This window comes from Chaetomium strumarium, assembly GCF_033439665.1.
Source record: "Chaetomium strumarium strain CBS 333.67 chromosome Unknown B0T15scaffold_7, whole genome shotgun sequence".
Taxonomy (NCBI): Eukaryota; Fungi; Ascomycota; class Sordariomycetes; order Sordariales; family Chaetomiaceae; genus Chaetomium; species Chaetomium strumarium.
The window spans coordinates 1,046,350-1,061,259 of NW_026944435.1; the positions used below are offsets into that span (position 1 = coordinate 1,046,350).

The window sequence follows — 14,910 nt, forward strand, 5'->3', positions numbered from 1 at the left end:
TGAAGGGAACGGAGCCGGAGGAAACGGTATTACCACCATACGCGTAGTCGTGACGTACCGTTGCGCAAGACTGAGACAGTCGTGGCCCCGTGTCACTGGATGAATTTGGACCCAGCCGCTGCTGTAGGCTTGGCAGAAATTCTCTACTCCCTGGTACACTCAGCTAATTTATCCTCTCAGCGCAGTATTATTAGTTATTTAAGCCTTGGAACACACTTTGGCCAAAATACTTCGTGTCGTTATACGCGTATGGATCCGGATCTTGGTTGGAGGAGACTTCCAGTTTGCTCCGCGTAATCTTGGGAGCGGCCAGACCCTATAGGCCCCCAGGATCCCCAAAAGGAAGTTGAGGCTAGTCTTGATTAGGCTAAGCGCCCCATAGCCTACCTCCGCGACCTGTCGTTACGTGTGGGGTGTCGTCACACCTGCCGCCCGCGCCTCTTTGACCTCCATGGTCGTCTGCGACGACTCGTTGGTGCCACTCCTCAGATTATTTGTTTCTGACTTCCGATACATTGTGCTTTGAACCAGATCCAGCTCACAGAATTTAGTCGTGCAGTTCAATCGCTTCCAATTCGCCTATGACCCCTGAATTTGTTGCTCCTTTCACTCTACCATCCTCTTCGCAACGACCTCTGATCCGAACCAAAGCCTAATCTCGATTTGCTCTTCCATAGAATGGACGACGCCACCCACAACGATCACCGCCATGGATCACAGAATCAGAGTGGCTCGGATGGCACGTCAACCATTCGAAGGCTGTCACAGGGACTGGAGGATTCGCGGCCACGCGAAGGGTCCATGGCCATGACGAGCGAGGGGGCGTCCTCAGTTTTCTCCGGGGATGCACAACTGGACGGACGAAGAGTGGCGCCTGAGACGAAGACGGAAGACCGAATGGAATCCGCAGATTGTACGGGGAAGCGAGCATCGAGCGTCGAGGGAGTATCGCGACCCTCAGAGATGGAAGTTGCCCCCTTCATATCTTCAGAAGAAGCCACTCTCACTGCGGCAAACCCTCGAAGATTGCCGTCCACCGAGCCGTTCGAGAATGGCTACCACTTTCCGCCAAAATACTCCTGGCAGGAGTCAACACGGCACGGCTTGAAGGCGTTCTGGAAGTTCTTTATCACACCGATGGGCTTCTTTTGGACCTTCTACGGTCTGAATGTCGTCGCCTGGGGCGGTATGCTGTTTCTACTCCTCTGCAACGCATCGCCTGCGATGTGCTACCCTACCTGCGACGACATCAACTCACCGCGGCGGAAGTGGATCGAATGGGACGCCCAGATCTTAACGGGGCTCTTTTGCGTGACTGCCTTTGGTCTCGCGCCCTGGAGATTCCGCGACCTGTACTACCTCCTCCAGTACCGGGTTATGGGGGAGCACGAGGGCCTTCGGCGGCTGGCTGGGATTCACAGCAGCTGGTTCCGGCTCCCGGGTACGCAGGAGATAGCCGTGGATGTGGGACCCGACAACATTCCTGAGGGTCTCCCTCGCCGCTTCGTCCCCATTCCGGAGAAGAGCATGCCCAAGCCCCCGTTGACCGGCATCCGGGCACCCGCGACCAAAGTGTGGAAGCTCGACTTCGTGATTTGGACCATGGTTTGGAACACATTTGCCCAGTGCGCTCTCTGCGGCATCATGTGGGGCATGAACAGATACGACCGGCCGAGCTGGGCGACCGGCTTTCTGGTGGCCATCGCCTGTGTCATTGCTATGGTGGGCGGCTACGTCATGTTCTTGGAGGGCAAGAAGGTCAAAAGCATCGAAGGCGTGCCGCTTACCGATCGGGACCTCGAGAAGCTCGCACGCGACCAGGAGTTGGGCATTACCCATTACAATAACATCAAGGACAAGAAGCCCAAACAAAAGGGCCGGGGTGACCCCGAAAAATAAGAAAACAGCGAAAGGGGATAGTACTAGAAACACAAACAGAGCTTAGGAGAAGAGTACCCATATGGATTTGCTAGGGTTATCTGCGGGAACATGAGACCGGTCTAATGGCGTTGAAACAAACACGGGGACACGGATAGAACGGCCGGCTAGCAGCACTGAGGTTATAGAATCTCGATGACGGTTACTGCTTCGTAATGGACTTCCATCACTTCGATCAATCACAATGAAACTTCCTGCTTGACCAAGCTATCTACCAATAATAACCCAAGGCTCATTGTATCCACATCACAGTGCCCGTTGGGCACCGGGCTGCGCTGCAAACCCCGCCTAAAGCCTAAGACGTGGTAAGGTAGGTGGATTGGGTGCCGAACTGGGCCAACTAATAAGGCACCTTGAATTCATACGTGTATTGTCATCCACAAGTGGTCGCATCCTCATATCAACCTCAAGCATGACATCTACGTGGTAACACACCACCTTAGGAGGTAAGGTAGGTTAGTCTATGCGTTTGGGATCCTGCCAGGTGACACTGGAGTACCCCGAATCGTCGGGCCAGGATGCAGCGTTGGGTTGAGCTGTTATCTACACTAGGTAGTTATCCTCTCTTGCGGTTTTCTGGGCTCGCCGGCGTCGACGAAATCGGACACCTCGGGTTGCGTTGCACTACACAGTACACAGTTGAGATCTGAGGAAGCTCTTGCAGGCCGATGTGACACGACCAACTCACCATGGTGAATGCCCATTCAGGTTGTGAGATGGCCGGCGCGTCCAAGGGACCCTGGTCCCACAGCAGGAGTCGGGGAAACTGCCGACCCAACCACCAACCAGGCCATGCCTATCAGTCAGCAGGGCAACCAATTGTGTGGGCCTTATCTGGGCTCCACCCAGCAGCGTCATGCGGCCGCCTTGTCTGCCCCGGCGCTCAACAAAGGCCGAAACGAAGGCACTCACCTGCCGCTGGGCTCAATCCTCGCACCTTGAAAGGGGACAGCGGCCCCTTCTTATCCTATTCATCACCAAATCGAGCTATCTTGTAGCTGGGAGGTGTGTGTCGCTTATTGTTTTGCCAGTAGCCTCTGCCAGGTGGCTTCAATTCCACCGACCCGGTGCCTTTATCCAGGCACATCACCTCGATCCCGCTCTCTCACTACCTATACATCCTCAACGGTTCCATTGCCCATACAACTCCCCGTCGCCACACCGCCAGCGACAATGGCGACCCCGGTGATTCCCGCGCGGGCCCTCATCCCGTTTCTGGTGGCCATGATGCTGTTCACCGGCGTCTGCAACACCCTCCTGACGAAGTATCAAGTAAGCAAGCAGACCGCCCCCTCGGCCGCTGCTGAGCTCACCTCCGCCCGAATTGCTAACCCCGTTCCGCCAACCAGGACAACCAATGCGTCCGCAACTGCGACGACCCGGACCCGAGGCGGCGAAAGCACTTCGAGCAGCCGGTGATCCAGACTCTGCAGATGTTCATCGGCGAGATGGGCTGCTGGCTCGTCGTCGGCCTGCTCTCCCTCTTCCGGCGCTATACCGGCTACCGCTCCTCGGCTTCCTCCGTGGCGTATGACCCCATTCCCACGACGGCGGACGACGACGAGAACAACCCGCGGACTGCAGCGGACAACGCCAGCATTCGCTCCACCACCGCCCTCAACCCCAGCAACGACTGCCCCCGCCCAGACCACGAAGGCCCCTCGGTCCTCCGCGGCTGGCGCGTCACGCTCCTCGCGCTCCCGGCCATCTGCGACATCCTCGGCACGACGCTGATGAACGCGGGCCTGCTGCTGGTGGCGGCCTCCATCTACCAGATGACGCGCGGCGCACTGGTGCTCTTCGTCGGCCTGTTCAGTGTCATATTCCTCAAGCGCCACCTGCACCTGTTTCAATGGCTCTCGCTGGTGGGCGTGATGCTGGGCGTGGCGGTGGTCGGCCTGGCCGGGGCGATCCAGCCGGATAAGAAGCATGCCGACCTGGGGGATGCCGGTAGTGGCGAGGAGGGTGTGGTGACGGCTGATGCGCTCAGGGTCATTGTGGGCGTGTTGATGATTGCCGGTGCACAGGTGTTCACCGCGACGCAGTTTGTGCTGGAGGAATGGATTCTTGAGAGGTCGGCGATTGAGCCGATTCGGGTTGTCGGATGGGAAGGCCTGTTTGGATGCCTCGTCACGTTCCTGGGAATGGTGGTGCTGCATGCGGCCATCGGGAGGACGGAGGCCGGGAGGTACGGCCCGTTTGATATGGTTGAGGGATGGCGGCAGTTCTGGGAGCACAGGACCGTGTTTGTGTCGAGCGTTCTGATCATGATCAGTATCGGGTGAGTACATCATCATCACTCGCTTGTTGGGGTTTGGCGAATGGCCGGACTAACATTCTCTTAGCGGCTTTAATTTCTTTGGCCTGTCGGTCACCCGCAGCGTCAGCGCCACATCCCGGTCGACCATTGACACCTGCCGAACCCTCTTCATCTGGATTGTCTCGCTCGGCTTGGGCTGGGAGACTTTCAAGTGGCTGCAGGTGGTCGGCTTCGCCCTTCTGGTCTACTTCACCTTCCTGTTCAACGGCGTCGTGCAACCGCCGTTCAAGTTCCTGCGCGTGCGTGAGGTCGAAGAGCTACTCCCCGAGGAGCCGGTCGAGCATATCTAGGCAGACATGGTGTGTTGCCTCACAACCTGCGTATATGTGTAGCCTTGTACGAGCTCAAGGATGTGCATCCGCACGGAAGAGTACGAGGAATGAAGCAGCTGTTCAGACCTGGTCGTGATACAACGGTACATATCAGATTGATGGCGTTCCGGGCAGGTTTGGTTAAAGGTTTGGGTTTATCATCTGGTCGGGCATATTCAAGTCGGTCATCCTTCACTTTTTCTTATCTGAGGCTAGAAGAAGAACAATCAACATCTTCAAGTCAACGGGGAGTCCAAGGGACTGTGATTCCCATTCCTGCAATTGTAGTATCGGGATAATCTGATGTGGGGACTATCTCGCCATGAGAGAGCGTATGCTTCCTCCATGTCCGTAACTAGAGTGCTCTGATGATGAACCAAACCAACGCGCCCGCCATGTGTTTATGCGTTCTGTCGCCAAATGCTACTCCTGCTTGTGTCATGCTTGGGCCCCGATCATAAGCCAGAAAAACGAAAAAAAGAACAAGAAATGGAAACCCAAGCACCCCTACACCAGAACTCCCCATCTGCAGTGATGCGCCAGTGTCCCCGGTAAAAAGATATGTGATAATCCACGCCCAAGCATGCGGTATCAGTGTTGCAATGATGACCTGGTATTGGCGCGCCCCCTCGCTTTCTCAGGGCTGCCCCGTTTCTTGTTGTATCCCTTTGAGCGCGAGAGTCCCCTGAGAAGACCCGACCGAGTCCGCATTCCCCATACTAGTTTACCAAGGAAAGGAGCTCGGCCTCGAGAATGAATTTGCCTTCCTTGTACTTCTCCGACGACTCGTACGCCTTGTCGTACTTCCACCCGACAATCTCGTTGCACATGCGGCAGCTGATGTCGCGCACCACGTGCCGGCCCGTCGTCATGCTGCGCTCGGACGGCTCGCCCGTCTCGACGTTGACAACCGAGTGGAACAGGTACGCCTTGCCGTGCTGGCCGCGGAAGTTCTGAGAAGGGAAGAACACGTTGGAGGTTAGTCATGGTATCATTCGGTGGTGGCGCAAGACGAAGAAGGGAGGCAGGAGGCGGAGTTAGGGAACGGAACAAAGCAGAGCGGGGGGACGGAAAGAGGCTTGGGTTGATTTACCCTGCTCAGAATGTCATCATGGTTGGCCAGGTGCGTTTTACAGCCCTTGCAGCCGTAGATGCGGTTGCTGTTGAGGTAAGTGTTGTACGCGAGGCCCATCGTGATCGCTGTTCGTTGGATTCGGCGTTGGCGGTGTCGGCGGGTTGTGGCGACTCCAGCGAGGGATGGCTACTAGTATGTACTCTAGTATGCTGTAAGAGCCGCCCGAGAAATGACTTTGGAACTGTAAGAGCTGGTTGAGCTGTTGAGGAATGACCGTTTTATACCCCCCTCAAAAGGTACGTCGATCAAGAGGCCAGCTGTTGAAGTGCAAATGTTTGAGCCAGAGAACAAAAGTCGAGACTCATCAGATGACTCGGACCTTATGGCATGAGGCGGACCTCGAATGTGGGCGGGCGAGATAAAGGAGGCAGAACCGAGCACCTGCGCCGCAAACAGCAGAGTGATGTCAAGGTCTAGTTACGTAGTAGTTCTCGTGTGTCTTGCACGTACCACACTGGAACGGAATATGCACGTCTTGTCACCCCGCAACGAAACTAATAAGCGGTTTCTGTCTGAGGCTGTGTCCGGCGGAATAGCGATGGGAAGGTCCCCGGCCGTGCCCGGGTCTTGCTATGACGGAACTGCGGTATCGATAACGACGGGAGCCGGGAAGGTCAGCCGGGAAGGTGGGGTAAGTAAACAGGGGGTGTACAATACAATACATAAGATACCTGTATTGTACGTCAGCACTCAGCACAGTATGGTCTGTAACATATTTTCATATATGATTACGCGAACGTATGTATGACTGTAATCTGTACCGACCTCCTTCACGGTCTGATCGACTCTTAAGTCTGGTAGCGACGCCAGGCCAGTATAAGATGATTATGTTAGTTTTCGGGGAATCACAGTATGCAATGCCCGATCTCCACTGCCTCCTCGACTGGTCGTCCGCAGCTGAGAGTTCAACGACAGACGACCAAGTCGAGGTCAAAGCAGCTAATAGTGTTTCTCTCGGCTGGGACTTCCGGGAGCATGGTTCGTCACAAACGCTCAAAATGGACTGCGGGCACTGGTGTAAGGGTTGAAGAACCAATGCAAAAACGAGTATATACTGATCCGCGCAGATTCGGAAGCGGGAAGACAAATAATGTACAAGAACCTTGTCCTCCCGATGCCAATCCTGTCACATGCTGAGAAAAGGACAGACAAATACGAAAAGATGCCCAAAAGCCACCGCCTTCTATCGAAAAAACTGACACAGTCTGTTTGACAGACTCAAACCCAAGGCTGACTGACCGTCGTCCTCTCTTATCCTCACCGTTCTACCACGAGAACGCCTCCTCCACAAAATCAATGTTTCCTTGATACTGTCTGTTCCTGACCGCTCTCCGCACCTCATCGCTCAGCGCCCCTGGGCCGCACACGGTAACGGCCATCGCCCCAATCTGACTCTCCACCTCCATCCCCAGGAGCGTATCGATGTTCGGCCGGCCAGGGAACATCTGCACCGTCGAGCTCGGGCTGTGGATCTCCTTGGTCGACCGCGGCCGGCTAACAAAGAGCATGATGCGTAGCACCTCGCGCCGTTTCTCCATCGCCAGCACCTCAGTCATCCACGGGCGGATCCACTCCAGGTGCTCCGGGCTCTGGATCGTCCAGACCATGATCACCTTGCGTGTCGCCACCGTGCCGTTGCTGTAGCCCGCCACGAGGTCCCGTACGTGTGGCACGGCCTGGGTGATGCCTACGCCACCGGCAAAGAGCATGACGGTGCCGTAAGAGTGCAGTCGGCTCGAGCCACGGTAGGGACCCTCAACCAGGCAGCGCGTGATCATCTTCCCGTCGGGGTGGGCAGCGGCGCGGCTGTATAGGGCTCCGGTGAAGCCGGTGCGGCCGCGTATGACAAAGGATACGGTGGTCTTGCGCTTGGCGAGCACGTCCTGGCGGCCCACGGGAAGCTTCTCATCATCCAGCTGATCGGCCTCGTCGCTCCAGGCGACAGTGAAAGGGTGGGATTGCCAGAAGCCGATGGTCGGCATGTAGAGGTAAGCGTGTTGGCCGGGCTTAAACTTCCAGGGCCGTGCCATGGTGACCGTGACGCGGCAGGCGCCGCCGGGGAGGGCCTCGACGAGCGTCTTGGTGCCGCCCGCGCCGAGGTTGCGGTAGCCGAGGCGAAGCAGGCGGGCAGCGCGGTCGAAGACCCACAGCACGACCACCGCATAGAGATACTTGAGCTGCGGAAGGCGCTTGAGGTCCAGGTGGTACCAGAGGCCGATGACGGAGAGGATCGCGAGGGCGATGTGGAGGAGCTTGAAGGTTTCGTAGTATGCATGCCGGAACATGCTGGCGGCCTGAATGGTGATGACGACCATTGAGAGAGTTGCCTACATTCCGAAATGTTAGCACAGAGCCCGCAACCCATTAGCGACGTAAGACTTGAGACATACAATGAATCCCCACATCAAAAACGGCACTTTGAAGATAGTGCTGAAGGCACCATCCCAGCCGTTGGTTGAAGCGCTACTGACGAGCCAGGCCAGCGTGTGGGCAAGGGCTTCCAGGGCAACGATGCGGCCCAGCCATCGGTGGAGCAGGTTGAACGTGTCGAACGACATTCCGAGAAGGTCGATGAGGGGATTGTTCCTGCCGGCCATCAAGAAGAGAGGGATCATGTTGACCGTGGCGAGATAACCGGTCCGGTTCCTCACCAGCCCTGCCACCTGCTTGAGCGGGCCGGAGTAGTCGACCGTAACAACGCAAAATGCCACGTTGGTAGCCAAATAGCCCAGCAGGAAGACGAGTTGCAGCCGTGTGGGCAATGTGCCGACGTTGAGCGCCGAGCTGACCTGGAACTCCCGATTGTGTCGCTTTCTAAGAATGGGCGCGTAGACGACGTTCCGCTTGAACCACGAGAAGTTCTCCCCCGCTTGTGCGAAGTACCGCTGTGTGTCGTTATGCAGGCAGGTCACGGTCCTGACATACCGGACCAGGAGCGTGGTGAGCCTCCAGCCAGCCAGCACAACCGCAACGGCACCGAGAACGACGAAGAGAAAATGCGCCAGCATCTCGTTCACCACGTCCGGGTCCATGCTAGCAGTGGCATCAGCCGCCCCCTGTCCATGTCCTGTAGCCGCTGCCGCAGAGGTCGCCGCCGCCGCCGCCGAGCTCGTTGGGGGAGCCATGATGGTTTGTTCCTGTCCTTCTAAATCGCTCCCTTCGCTCCGCCAAAAAAAACGTCTCTCGTTAGCAACTTTGAATAATCCGACTTGCTGATGCTTGTAGGGCCGGTGTCGAAGTCTCCAGGAATTCGTGCGGTATCCGCAAGTCGAAGCAACATCCAAGTTGTTGATGTATGTTTCCAAACGAAGGATCGCAACGGTTGCCAATGCTCGCCGAGTCCTGCAGGGGAGCTGGGTACTGTCGCCTTGTGGTTCGTAGCTGTGTCGCCTGGTGTTTGCCAAGAGGGATATGCAAGAATAAAGGTTGATATGAGTTGTTTTGTGGTCGTGTTGCCAGATTCACCTGCCCATATCTTATTCTTGCTTTCCTGTCTAGAAGAGAATGTGTTTTTGTTGGCTCCCTGAGAAGTCCTGGAAAGAAGTGAAGAAAAGTAGAAAGCGTCCAGCGGCAAGGTTGTGAACTGGAGTCCAGTTGTGAAGTGAGAAGCGTGAGCTGGTCACGATCGGTCAGGCACCCGTTGTTCCACGTCACGAAGGAAAAGAAGGAGCGTGATACAGAAAACACTCGAAAAGGCCAGCCACGATTAGGAGGGAGTTGTCCAAGAACAAGATTCCCGGGTCGGACACCGATGGAGATCATGACCCACGATCAGGGCTTGCAAACACTTATGAAGGGGCGGGTCATTTTGAGTGACCCCTCCGTCCGTCCCTGGATCTGGCATCGGCGCTGGGAGGCCCAGGGGTGTGCGGTGGTCACGGTTTTCACGTAAAGCGGGGTAGATTACAGTACCACAGCCACTCAGATCTCTCGCACACCGCAGTCACGTTCTGGTGCGTTCTTTCGAGTCCCCTCAAAATTCAGACGGTGTACAAAACAACATCCAACTTGAAGTTCATCTTACACATGGTTTCCACGATCAACCACTCAACAGCCACAGGCTCTTGTGAGTATCCTTCTCCCCATCCAGGTAAACCATTTCATGTTCCGTCCTCAAACAGTCACACTCGCAGCTCTAGGTGCGTGCTTTGGGTGGGCGAAACCTTACGCGTATGCCGCTGTCGCATATTCCAGGGACGGCAATTGCAGGTGTCATGCGCTACTCAGGGCTAGTGTATGTACACGTGTAGACTGGCAAAAAGCCTTCTAACAGGGCCGACTGTGGCAGCGAGCGGGCCGACATGTCGAATTTTGCGCGCATCTCAGGTTCCCAAACCGGTCCAAACCCCCGGTGACGAACGCTTCTATGCCAATCGGAGATAAGTTGCAGTTCCTGCATCGGCCAGTCCCAATCGGACGTGGCGAATTGTGATGCCAAGCTTGCCAAGCGGGCCATGTCGCCCTGCCAAGCGCTCCCCGTCCCGAGGCATCATTGGCCAAGCACTGAAACAACGCATACCCGCTTCAGGGGCCCGCGCATGATGCGGCTGGAATCTGGATTGAGACTTTCCGCTGTTCGACCGTACTATTATACTATGTACTTACACGTACGTGACGGACGGACTTGCTGCGAGTTTCGCAGTCCCTCTTGCCGGCAGCCCAACTTGGAATCGAGGCCGATTGGTAAGATAACTACTAAAGTATTCGCCAGTCGTCGCACACACTGGCCTGAAGCCAAGGAACCTATCGAGGAGCTACGCAAAAGTCGGGTCAGTTTGGAGACATCAGAAGGACGCCAAAGCGTCGAGCGAGGTGTGCGAGGTCAAACAAGGTTTCTCCCAGCGTGCCGGCAGCGGGCCCATTTCATCAAAATACCACAGTAACCGAATCCTCATTCTCCCTTCGCTCTCCACTCTCAAGCAATCAATACGGCACAGCAGTCGATGTTACCTCACATATATGGTATTCAGATGCTGCGAACAATCTTGAACAACCTCTACTACTAGTGTACGTAGATACCTGGAAAACTACCTAGCATAGGATGAAACAGACTCCGATACTCGCTGTCCTCTCCACCGACTAGCACAAGGAGAACTTCCTGTAGTCTCACCACTTTGCTCGCTCTCGGCAGGCAATGACCGACGGAAAAACTCGACACTGCTGATCTCCCGCTGAGATCGCTCTTGATGTTTCATCTGATAGCTGACGAGTCCAGAGCGGAGGCCGACGGCAATACACCACCAAGAAGGAAAGACTGACCGGAGTAACAACAGGGAGTCGGTCGGTGTCGTCCAAGGCGCTCCATCCTGAAACAAGCCCCCACGCGAGCCCCGACAACTCGCATCCGCGTCACTTATATATACCTTACACAGCACATCAGTCATCAGTGGATAATCAGAGTTCAACCGACCTGCCGAGTACGGGCTCCGTCAACCAACAGTTCTTGGGGGAACGACTAACTACTAGTACGTCACTTCAAAACCGACCGTCTCAGTACATACAGCAGGTCCGTCACTGCTTCGTTTCGCCCGCATGAGACTGAGGATAGCTGCATCGATATCGGCCACTGCCGTTTCAGCAAGAAACAGTCGAATGAGACGAAGTCGAAGCACAGGGCGTGTGGAGATAGTTACGACCCGACCAAGATCTACTACCCCGGACTCTGGTCAGAGCCCAAACACAAACGAGATTTGCTACCCACAGCTCGCGTCCCTGTTGATTCGTGGTGATGACGAAGTGGAAGGAAACCGGCCCCATCACTCGCGAAAGGAGGACCATGCTCTCTACGTGCTGTACGTACGGTGAGGATCATCACAGCGCATCACGTATATTAGTGCTGCACCTATGTACACTAGCTAAACATCAGTGGTGATGAATTTGTCATATCGATGTAACCAGATCTGAGACGAGGTCGTATCGGGTCGGGTTGCTCTGTGGGCAATGAAGCATTCACACACAAGATGACCGGCAAGTCATGAACTGAGACATACCTCGCCATTCCGGCGCTTGATTGGCAAATAGGTACGAATTACTAGGCGGGACAGTACTCGCTATCCGTGCCTTATTCTACACATAACACCTAAGATCCTAACCAAACCCGATCAGATACAGAGTAATGAGTACAGATTACCTTAGTCCAGCCCATTGGTATTCCTACTCCAACAAGTAACCAAGACGCCATCATACAAACATATAGAAACGGCAATGCTTCCAGTGCAAACGTAGTCCGTAGCCTGGCCCCTCTAAATGAAGCTCAGCTCATCGTCACTCCACTCATCCCCGAGACACGGCCTCTCAAGGGGTTGCACATACACCCGCGACGCCCGAGCCACCCGCTTCATAGCGGGGCGGAAGCGCGTGGGCTTTTTCTTGCAGAGCCAATTCTCTTTCTCTGAAGAAGCACAGCTCACACTGCCCTGGTGCTGGTCATCAAACGCCAGCTCGTCTCCCGCGCGACTTATCGGCCGCGATAGACGACGGGCGCGCGCGGCGAGGAAGCCGCCCGCAGGAACAGGCGGCGACGACGAAGAAGCGGGCTGCGGTTTGTCCGAGCCATCGGGATGTGGGCGCTTTCGCGATGCCGAAGTCTCCGACACTGATTCGCAGCGTGCGGCCGGCGACGCCTCAGTATTGGGCGAGAGGGTGCCCGTATCAGCCTCGTTGCCTGTTTCGTCTGTTTCAGATGCCGAGTCAATGCTGTCGTCGTCGTCATCGCCACCACCTGCGGTTGGAGCGTCGGGGTCCGGTCTTTCTGGCTCGGTTTCCGATGCAATGTCGCCCTGCGTGTCCGAGCCCATGTCGGTTTCTCCCTGCGCGCTCTCCATAGGGCATCTTAACCTCGACCGTCGCCGGATGCGGCTTGGCGGGCGGACATCAATCGCAGGAGTGGCAGCGACCCACTCGCTGATCCCGTCGTCCCAGCGCAGTCCGGAGAATGATGGCGCTTTTTTGACCCTGTTGCTGTCCTTCTTTTTGCCGCCTCGTGATGTCTGCTCGGGAGTAGTGCAAGCGGTGGCAGCCTTGGCTTGGAGATTTTCGGCGAAGTCAAGATCTCGCAGGTCGCCAGTGTGCTCTGCGAGCCGGAAGGCACAGTCGACGCGCATGTTGCTGAGCGCGGCGGCCGGAAGAGCCAGCGTCTTCAGCTTGTCGCAGAACCGTGACAGGTAGACGCGCGGGGCGAAACCAGTCCCACGGCCACAGCAATGCGAAACAGCGCTGATGAGGGCCATTGTCGCATCGTATTGGAGCATCAAGTCTGCCTTGCCTCGGCAGCTACGGACGCCCCTCCAGCACATCTCGACAGTCGAGGCCGAGGCCGCGTCGCCGTCGAGCGAGAGGAAGGAGCAGAGCGCGAGCAAGTACCTGCCGAGTTTCCGGCCGCCTTTCTTTATGTGCTTGAGCTTTGCTGAGCATGCGGTTACCACGTACTCTATCCTGCGCCTGATGGTGGCTGTTCTCGCTGTTGATGAGGCTTCGGTGCTTTCGCCCAAACCTTCCTCGCTCAGGATGACCACGGATCCCAGAGCTGCAATAGCACTGACTAGAGTGTTCTGCGGCTTCCCACGGAGCCGTGTTTGCGGCACGCCCCGTGGTCTCTTTGGCGAGGCACGGTCGCAAAGCAGTTCGAGTGTGGCGACAACGAAGTCCGCGGTGTCCTGACATGGCTTCATTTCGGTGATCCTGCGAACCGTCGACGGCCACAGGTCGGTGAAACTCTTAGTTAGGATCCAGTCGGGCGGGAGAAGGCCGTTGGTAAGCAGCTCGGTCATTATCCCGGGCCTCAGGGAGAGCCCGGAAGGGTCGCAGCTTGTGAGTATCCGGAGTGGTTGGAGCGCGGGTGTCTTGAAGAGGTCGTCTTCGGCAGATTGAGGCTTCGGATACTGCCGGACAACGTAAGTCTTGATCAGGCCCATGCATTCGGTGGCCGTCATATATTCAAGGCAGAGCCGTATTAGTAAGTCCGTCACCGGCTCCTCGATCAAGCCCTCCGAGACAGCCTCTTGGATGTATTGAACAGCATGGGCTTGCAGCAGCAGGCCAAGGTGTCTCCAGCCCTCAACGGTGCCCAGAGACTCCAGCTCCGAATAGACTTCGAAGGACAACCCGGCGTCCTGCACTGCAGCCTTTGTGCCGCTGTCCTCGGACGCCTTCCTTTCCTGGTCCTCGAGAGCGGCGATGTACGCCGGGACCTTGCGGAGGCACATGGCTAGCAACGACGCTGGCCCGGCCGCTCGACTTGGCCGGACGGAGGTGACCCTTAATAAGGCGTCGAAAGCCTTGAAGAGCGGCTCGTAGAGGCCGTGTCGCTCAGGATCAACAGTTCGGCGCAGTGCAGCCAGTTCCATCTCGAAGGCGCATTTCGTCTTGCAGCCACTCCCCACATGGCTGCACCGGCTATTGGCCGGGGACGGTTCCTCCTGGAATCGTGCATCTGGAGGCTGGGCCGGAGAAGAGGGTTGGTGATTCCTGACACGGCGGAGCAAGGGGGTGGGCAACACGACATCCTGGGCTGCCTTGTTGCCCGGTTGGCGCCGTTGCTTCTGCAAAGTCCGCGGAGGCGTGCACAACTGATTAGTTGACCGTCTTCTTCGAGACGCCTTGCTGGAGTATTTGCGGCATGGTCTTTTATCGTTGTAGTCGGAATCGGAGTCCGGGTAGCTCCGCTTGCCCAGCACCGTCCTCCGGGGCTTCGCAGACTGGGCGGAAGCGGCGGATGCGAGGCCGTTCTGAAGCAATGTGCGCCGCTCCTTCTCCTTTCTGAGAGCGGCGATATGAGCAAGGAGCGGCCGGAGAAGCCGGTGACATCTTGTGGCCGTCCAGGGCTGCGCTGACTCGGAAGCCAGGGTGCTAGCACTGTGTTTCGGGTGGTTGCGCTGCTTTGGCGATATTGAACATCTCGAATATTTGCCCTCCATGAGCGCGTCCGCTCACAGGGAAAATGGATAGCCAAAAGTACCTAGTAAGTACTAGTGCACTTCTTTATAATGCTGTGGCGGATGCTGAATGTGACAGAGGCGATTACCTATGGTAAGGCTGTTTCTACATGTTGAGCTTTTGTCGTTGACTCGTTGTTTTCATTCGTTGTTGAGGATCCCATTTGTTTACTCATTCCCTCTCTCGGTTCCAGCTGCTTGGGCCCACTGATGAATTCCGACTCTGGCCGACAGCTGAGTGGGGCGCTGCTATGCTCAGCGCTGCTCAGTACT

General features: G+C 56.4%; 5 protein-coding genes across 5 annotated transcripts; 2 read left to right on the forward strand and 3 right to left on the reverse strand.

Annotated features, from left to right (window-relative positions):
• The first annotated feature begins 303 nt into the window (after positions 1–303).
• On the forward strand, positions 304–2,168 carry B0T15DRAFT_297694 (uncharacterized protein). The gene has a single exon (XM_062863778.1). The coding sequence runs from the start codon at positions 679–681 to the stop codon at positions 1,897–1,899; it is 1,221 nt and encodes a 406-aa protein (XP_062718015.1). The 5' UTR covers positions 304–678; the 3' UTR covers positions 1,900–2,168.
• Positions 2,169–3,024: 856 nt separating this feature from the next.
• On the forward strand, positions 3,025–4,850 carry B0T15DRAFT_297759 (uncharacterized protein). Its single transcript, XM_062863780.1, has 3 exons — positions 3,025–3,210; positions 3,288–4,219; positions 4,284–4,850. The coding sequence occupies exons 1-3, from the start codon at positions 3,112–3,114 to the stop codon at positions 4,546–4,548; spliced, it is 1,296 nt and encodes a 431-aa protein (XP_062718016.1). The 5' UTR covers positions 3,025–3,111; the 3' UTR covers positions 4,549–4,850.
• Positions 4,851–5,191: 341 nt separating this feature from the next.
• B0T15DRAFT_297726 (Yippee/Mis18) lies at positions 5,192–5,873 on the reverse strand. Its single transcript, XM_062863779.1, has 2 exons — positions 5,663–5,873; positions 5,192–5,522 (listed from the first exon to the last, which is right to left on the reverse strand). The coding sequence occupies exons 1-2, from the start codon at positions 5,759–5,761 to the stop codon at positions 5,289–5,291; spliced, it is 333 nt and encodes a 110-aa protein (XP_062718017.1). The 5' UTR covers positions 5,762–5,873; the 3' UTR covers positions 5,192–5,288.
• A 977-nt stretch (positions 5,874–6,850) lies between these two features.
• On the reverse strand, positions 6,851–9,119 carry B0T15DRAFT_297788 (ferric reductase like transmembrane component-domain-containing protein). Its single transcript, XM_062863781.1, has 2 exons — positions 8,095–9,119; positions 6,851–8,031 (listed from the first exon to the last, which is right to left on the reverse strand). Exons 1-2 carry the CDS (start codon positions 8,827–8,829, stop codon positions 6,970–6,972), a joined length of 1,797 nt encoding a protein of 598 aa, XP_062718018.1. The 5' UTR covers positions 8,830–9,119; the 3' UTR covers positions 6,851–6,969.
• Positions 9,120–11,714: 2,595 nt separating this feature from the next.
• B0T15DRAFT_297811 (uncharacterized protein) lies at positions 11,715–14,794 on the reverse strand. The gene has a single exon (XM_062863782.1). The coding sequence runs from the start codon at positions 14,617–14,619 to the stop codon at positions 11,947–11,949; it is 2,673 nt and encodes an 890-aa protein (XP_062718019.1). The 5' UTR covers positions 14,620–14,794; the 3' UTR covers positions 11,715–11,946.
• Positions 14,795–14,910: the final 116 nt, after the last annotated feature.